This window comes from Rhamphochromis sp. 'chilingali' (genome assembly GCF_963969265.1).
Source record: "Rhamphochromis sp. 'chilingali' genome assembly, chromosome: 17".
Lineage (NCBI taxonomy): Eukaryota > Metazoa > Chordata > Actinopteri > Cichliformes > Cichlidae > Rhamphochromis > Rhamphochromis sp. 'chilingali'.
In genome coordinates, this window is record NC_137944.1 from 15,758,486 (window position 1) to 15,766,039 (window position 7,554).

General features: G+C 40.8%; 1 protein-coding gene across 10 annotated transcripts in view; it reads right to left on the reverse strand.

Annotated features, from left to right (window-relative positions):
* dync1i1a (dynein cytoplasmic 1 intermediate chain 1a) overlaps window positions 1–7,411 on the reverse strand; it is a 67,762-nt gene extending 60,351 nt beyond the window's left edge. For 2 of the 10 annotated variants that reach the window (XM_080863390.1, XM_080863385.1), the window contains exons 1-6: window positions 7,170–7,411; window positions 5,121–5,220; window positions 4,699–4,832; window positions 4,335–4,449; window positions 3,653–3,740; window positions 1,626–1,667 (exon numbers count right to left, since the gene is read on the reverse strand). In XM_080863390.1, the coding sequence (XP_080719516.1) occupies window positions 1,626–1,667; window positions 3,653–3,740; window positions 4,335–4,449; window positions 4,699–4,818 (365 nt within the window). In that variant the 5' untranslated portion in view covers window positions 4,819–4,832; window positions 5,121–5,220; window positions 7,170–7,411. The remainder of the gene's footprint in view (window positions 1–1,625; window positions 1,668–3,652; window positions 3,741–4,334; window positions 4,450–4,698; window positions 4,833–5,120; window positions 5,221–7,169) is intronic. The other 8 variants (XM_080863386.1, XM_080863394.1, XM_080863389.1 and 5 more) reach the window with 7 other exon arrangements.
* Window positions 7,412–7,554: the final 143 nt, after the last annotated feature.

Consider the following 7,554-nt stretch of genomic DNA (forward strand, 5'->3'; position numbering starts at 1 on the left):
TCTTAGACACAATTTTATTTTTTGATTTTTTTTTCTTGTTGGCTGCAAACAATTTTAACAATGTTATTGTTCTGTAAGCATTATGATCCTAAATCAGGGAATTTATTTTTACTTACTGACCTATCAAATTTACAGGTAGACTAATGTTTGAATTCTGTTTTTAGATTCATTCTTTACTGTTAAACATCACCGAGGTTACAGCTGAAAAAACTGTCTTTTAAACATTTAATGAAATATTTGATTGTAACAACTAAATCCTTTCATGTCTTAATGGTAGAGTCTGTATTTTTGCTGGCTTTCTTTCCTGGATTCAAAAAGGCTCAACTTTATTCATAAAACAGCTCTCCTCCAGGCTTATTGAGCACTTAAAGCACCCACACATTCATACAATGCTTTTAATACTAAACCGCAGTACAGTGCATTTCCAAACAGACTCCCCCACAATGTTTCTTTATCTGTAGCAGCTGTGTTACTTTCAGTCTGCATTATGTGTTTAACATCGTCATACTTTTCTAATTGTGCAGGGTTTTTGTTTATAAAATCCATGACAGTACATTTATGCATGTTTGTGATTGGTCAGATGCGGTCACTCCTTTCATGTAAGCGTGCAGCGGAAACTCTGGGTTAACATAGCAAGTTGATAACCAGGGGCATTTGACCTTTTATCCTGATCGAAAATGTGACGGTAAGTGAATCTAGATAACAGAAAGGTATTCTGGGTATGTCGAAGTTCAGGCTCACATGGTGTTTTTATCTAAAACTAAAGGGCTGCTCTCCTGTAGTTTTTTTCATACCTATCCTCGCCCACTTCTGCAGTTATTCTAAACATATTTAGGAAAAATTCAGTGTTTCACATTCAAATTAGTGCCAAACAATACATGGAAATCATGTAACACACACACACACACACACACACACACACACACACTTTAATGGAAAAAATAAGGGTTTGAAAATTGCTGTGGTTTGCATACATGATGACAGTGTACTTTCTATACATCATCAATATTGAATACATCCCTGAGCTCAATGCTGAGATTGGTTTTGGGGATTTAAGAGTGAAAAAGTTGCTGCAGAAACCCGAGGAGTTCTGTGGCAGCTTGGCTGAGCTCTGGCAGCCATAAAAGGATAATGCTTCCAGCCTTCACTACACTTCTTGATGATACCTTCAGGGACAGCGAGCACACCCGTTAACATTCAGCTTGCGCTACAAAGCGCCAGGTGAGAGTGGCAAGGCATTTCTTTAGCCTGACAGGCCGGCTGTTTTACAGTAACGGGGATGACACTTTAAGCAGCACTGGCAATTCTCTGAAGACTGAAATGACTTCTGTGGTTCAGCTCATGAGAGCAGAAATCTTTCACCCCAGTATTAGAGGAGACAGGTAAGCTTCAGATGAGAACACCAGCAAAGAGTGGAGGAAAGCTGAACAGAGAAGCTGGGGCACTGCACTGTTTTGATCCTATAAATCACATTGAGGACACAAAAATAAGACAACTGACAACACTGTGGGTTTAATCTCCCTATGAGGGTAACCTCAGCCAAAGAGAGGTGAGAGGGTGTTGGGGGTTGGGGTAAGGGGGTAGGGGGTGAGGGGGATTCCTGTGTTTAACATGAAAATGCTTACCTTGAGGTCTGTGCTTGGGACTTGTTTTTAGAGAAACCTGACCTAAGAAGGGACACACACATACACAGCCACAAATGGAGAGCTCAAAATGGCATGCCATCATTCAGGGTGGATTTGGGGGTAAAAAAAAAAAAGAAAAAAAGAAAAAAAGAAAAACAAATCATTCCAGGAATTAACACTAACTCACCAATTTGTAAAATCCAATTTGTAAAAGCTAAAAAGAGATGAAAAATCCTACATAAGGCAATTTCTGTCTAATACAAACTTTTGCATGTTCTGTAGCCCCAATTCCACCCCTGGCTGTACCAGAACATCACATCACTAATGACCCCTGAAGGCATCACTCACACATCATCCTCACAGTCAGCTGTCGTTAAAAAGCAATGGAAAGCGCTTGATGACCACTCGTGTCTCAACAGCATTCACCAGAGCCGCCATGTGCAGAACTCAGAGAGCTCCAGCACGTGTCTGGGTGAGTAATGAATGAACAGGCGTAAAAGTAAATCCTGCAGTAGCCTGAGCATGTATGATGAACGCGCGCTGTGATTGCAGCCTGTGGAAGGGGAAATGCTTAAATTTTGTCACTTACGCTCAAATGAGCCACTTTGAGACAAACATATGGTTCATGTCCATTGCTTCATACAAGAGCTAGTTTTATTGGCTCACTGTGGCTGCTTTCTAAAGGTTTTCCACTATGGTTCGTGCTTTCAACAGCTTATATCTGGATTTATTCTACAGGAAAGACATGAAAGGAAAAGCTGTAAAGTGGTCATCAAAGCACTGGATGCCATGACAAATGAAAGACACCAAATTCAAATCCTAACCTCACCACTAGGAACATTCATCCTTACCTAAACCTGTTGAGCCATTCACAAGGAAAGAAAGAAAATATGTCATATGAACCATAAACACCCACAGCCAAAAGCCTTTTAAAATTATTATCCTTTTAAGATGTTAAGTCTTCAAGAAGCCCTACATCGGTGCACAACTATACAATTTGTTGTATAGTTCTCAAAGAGAACCAAACATGTGAGGATAAAAACTTCTGTCACGGTTTTCAAGTGTCTCCCACGCAAATGCACTGGTTGAAAAGAATTAAAGGAACACTTTTAAAGCACATCAGATCTCAGATTGGGGAAAAATTACGCTGGATATTTATAATGATATGGACTGAGTAATGTTAGAAACCAAAGGATGCCATTTCATTTGATGGAAATGAAAATGATAAACGCTCAAAACTCAAAGTGAAAAATGATGTGGCAGGCTAGTCCATCACCGCAGTAACTTAAAATGCTTCTCAGTTGTGTGTATAGCTCCAGCGTGCTTGCATGCATGGCTGACATTCACACCAGTGGCCTGCTGGCAGTCCTCATCCTATTCCAATTTGCACAAAGGGGCAGATACTGGTCCTGCTGATGGTTTAAGGACTTCATACGACACTGTGTAGCGCTATAGAGTAACTGCCTGACTCCTGGAATCTCCTTCATGCTCTCAAGACTGTGTTGGGACACATAGCAAATCTTCTGGCAATGCACGTATTGATGTGCCATTCTGGAGAGGTTGGACTACTTGTGCAACCTCCAGGTATCACCTCACCCTACCAGTAATGACACTGACCCTAGGCAAATGCAAAACTAGTGAAAAAACAAAAGATGAGGAGGGACAAAAACACCTGTGGCCTCCACCTGTAAAACCTTTCCTGTTTTGGGAGATGTCTCATTGTTGCCCCTCTAGTGCACCTGTTGTTCATTTCATGAACACCAAAGCAACAGAAACTGGTTAACACCCCCCTCCGCTACTTAACTGACACAATCAATATCCCACAAGTTTAACTGACTCTGATTAAAAAGAGTTCCTTTAATTTTTTTGAGCCGTGTGCTTAAAATGTAATTTTTGTTTGATATGAGACGGTGAAAAATGTTTGATGAATTTGTGTTGACCCTTAGAAATGTATTGATTTGAACAAATGTGATGAACTAAGGCTTCTGGAATTACAGCTCGGCATACAGTGTTTGATTTTGGCCCACCTGCCTGCTGCTCCTCCATCGGCCGAGTCCTGGCTCCCTGTCTCACTGGGTGTGCTTACTGATTTGGAGGGGGACACAGGAGTCGGGACTGAAAAATAATTAAAAAATTTACATTATAAGCTGCATGTCATTGACAAATAAAATAAAAAAGATCTAAAACAAAAAGACTATCACTCATTATTATCTATTTATGTTCAGCAGCTTTTGAAGACACGTTATAAATAACCTAAGCTTATAATAAGCACTGGAAGTGACCCAGTTTTGAGGTGTAGGGGGTGTTATTACAATTTCAGACCACTAGAGAACAGTGATCTTCCAAAAGCTCATTTCAAGTGACCCTGAGGATTTAACCTGCTCTGATATTTGAAGATTTATCATAAAAGGAAAGCAACACTCATTTGTAAACTCAAATGGGTCCAATAGAAATTGTTTGATTACTTCTGATCAATTATTTCTACCAAATTTCAGAACAGAGATAATCAAAGGGAGACAACAAATTAAACACATAGCTGGTGATTGTGTGCATCTTAGCCTGATGCATGGAGGGTTTTTGGCTGTAATAATGAAGGTTAGTGTAGTTTTTGAACAAAAAAGCTATTCTCTGGTGTAAGTGTTCTAGTAAACATTTCAGTGAAAGGAGTCAAAGAACATTTTAGTATTCATTTATTACAATACTGCATACCTAGTGGAGGCTCTGGTGAGATCCCAATACTCTGCAGCAGGGCCTCAGTCTCCCTACGCTTGCGATCTAAATCTGAATCTTCTGGGGTCGCTTCTGTCTTCTGCTGGCTTTCTGTCTGCTCCGGATAAGTAAAAAAACAAAAAACACCAGTTTATCCATCATAACTCAAAGAACAGCTTCACTGCTCTAACATCATAGATTAAGACATGCAGCTGCATGCACATTTTGATCCATACTTAAAACACCGACCTTGTGCACATGCATAGATGCTGTTCGTGTGTCACAGCCTGACAAAAAAATCAGTCAACCGCACACAAAAAAGGAAAACATACAAAATGAGTGACGATGGTGGGAATTTACTCACTTTTTTCCTTACCTCTTTCTTCTTCCTCTCCTCCTCCTTCCTCTTCTTCTCCTCCCTGATCTGGGCAAGGCGCTGCTTCTTGCGCTCGAGCTCAGCTTTTAGGTCGCTTTTGTCCGACATGGTGTCCTGTGGGGCTTAAAGTAAGATGACCAAACAAGAATGAACTACATATGATTCTATTAAGCATTGATTTAGAAAATCTCCTGTGTGGCAGCTATAAATCTGTATGAGACAATGAATAAAAAAAAAAAGTTTTGACGTATTTTTAAGTTCAAAACTGGATTTTTGATTTGAAAGCCAAAACAATATCGGTTAGCATAACCAAATATGAATATAAAATACATATATTTTATATATATTTCTTGTGTCATGGAACAGCTGCCACCCTTACTGAGCCAAGTGGGGCTCTTCAAAGAACCCACCTTACGCTACTAGTGGATGCCACCTGGGAAGTGGCCCAGTCAGAGCTGTAGAAGCTCCAGGTGTCTGGGATAAGTGGGTCAATACTGAGAAGAGAGCAATCTTGGCAGAGTGAAGTACAGAGAACATACACAATGGTTCTCTATTACAAGGTTGAAAATGGATTTATTTAATTTTTTCATTATTCTTTACCCAAACACAGCTGAGTGAATGGGCTTAATTTCAAAGATATAAACCACATTATTACCACATTCAGAGTGCTGTTTTGTTGCAGTAGTACATCACATTTCTATAGCTCTCAATGGAATTTAAAGCATACTTCCTGTAACAATTTTCTTACCTTTTGAGAAAAACCAGCTTTGCCTTGTGTAAATTAACTCAGCCTATGCTTTTCAGGATCAACTTCCTATTTGATGCTTGCCCCACCCACCTATGCCAAGTCAAACCAATGGGGGCATCCATGTGTGCAGTTCTAAAGCCAGGGCTTAACAAAACAAAGCTTTCTTAAAACCTTTGTATAATTATGCTCTCCTGTTCTAATTCTTTCATTTAGTTTAACTCATCCCTTAGAGCTGCACCATGTGATCTACTGGTTGAGCTCATCGAACTATGAGCCTGCTACAGGCTGCTAATTTGATGCCTGTATTAGCTGTTGCACGTGGTAGCAACAATATATAAGTGATTGGCCAATTTATTAGGTACATCTGCTCAGCTGCTCATCAACACAAATATCTAATCAGCCAATTACATACCATCAGTTCAGTTTCATTCAGACATGGTCAAAATGACCCTCTGCATTTCAAACTGAGCATCAGAATAGGGGAAAAAGGCAATTTAAGACAGTTTGAACAGGGCATAGTAACTGATGCCAGACGGGCTGGACTCAGTATTTCAGAAACTGCTGATCTATTGGGATTTTCCCACAAAACCATCTCTGGGGTTTACAGAAAACTTTCTGAAAAAATATCCAGTGGGCAGCAGTTCTCAGGGAGAAAGTGCCTTGTTGATGACCACACCGGCAGCAGACCACACCAAGGTGGCGCTCCAGTCAGCTAAGATCAAAGTTGAACAAAGCATTATTACCTGGTCTGACAAATTTTGATTTTTGCTGTGACGTTCGGATTGTAGGATCAGACTTTGGGTTAAACAACATGAAACTATAGATCCATCCTGCCTCGTATCAACAGTTCAGGCTGACAATGGTGGCGCAATAGTGTTCGAGATATTTTTTAGCATACTTTGGGCCCCTTACTACCAGCTGATCATCATTTAGTGTGCTGGTGTATTGTTGCTGTCCTTGCCCATTCTTTTATGATGGGCATGATCAGCTTTTTGATGGCTGCTCCCTGCAGGATAACGTGGCGAGGCACAAACCTCAAATCATCTCAAACTGCTTTGTTGAAAATAACAATGAGTTCACTGTACTCAAATCCCCTCCACAATCACCAGATCCCAACCCAATAGAGCATCTTTGGGATGTGGCGGAACATGAGATTCCCATTATGGATGTGCAGCCGACATGTGCAGGAAATGTGAGATGCTATCATATCTATATGGATCAAAATCTCTGAATCTCTTACTGAATGTATGTCATAAAGAATTAAGCTAGCTCTGAAGGCAAAATTGGGTCAAACGTGGTATTAGGAAGCTGTACCTAATGAAATGGTTTGTGAGTGTATAGGCAGAGGTTCAAAACTATCACCAAACCTGAGTGTTAAGCACACAATTAAGCCTATCTGCCGCTGTGTAGGTCGTTTTATCTTCTTACACATTAGCACAACAGAGCTGACACATACAGAGTCATAACAGAAAAGATAAAAAACACAACTACATATGCAACAGGAAGAAAAGCAAAATTTACTGTGCTCCATTGACGGCTATCGCCATTAAGGCATTCGCTGCTAGCTAATTGCAAATGTGACAGCTTTTATACAAACGTCGACGCCTTTAAGGCCTTGTCATCAGCGTTACAATGACATTTAACAACACAAAAGGGGCCTAATTTACCGAAAACAACCGTACAGCGAATAGTGTTATTGTTTCACTCGTACCTCCTCGTCCACTCGTTGTGATAACGAAGTGTCACCGGCAAAGATGCTGTCTCACTGCTGCACCTCGGGAAAGACAAATCAACACATCCTCCACCGCTGTCCAAATGGCACCGTATCAAAGCCGCCGTGGTACCACCGAAGAGGTCGGTTAAGCCTTTTCGTGTGGTTACTGACAAAATGGGTTAAAACAGATGGAACAGGTGCACGGCACGCCGATACATCCCTAGGAAGAGCGAGCAGGATGATGCTGAGAAGGAAGAGGGGTTGAAATCCCACCTTATTTGACCACAACTGCGAACGCCGCCATCGTGTGGTCAAGATTGAGAAGTGCGTTTTAAACGGCTAGATCTAAAAGGTGAACAGGAATTATTCAGCATTTCGGACG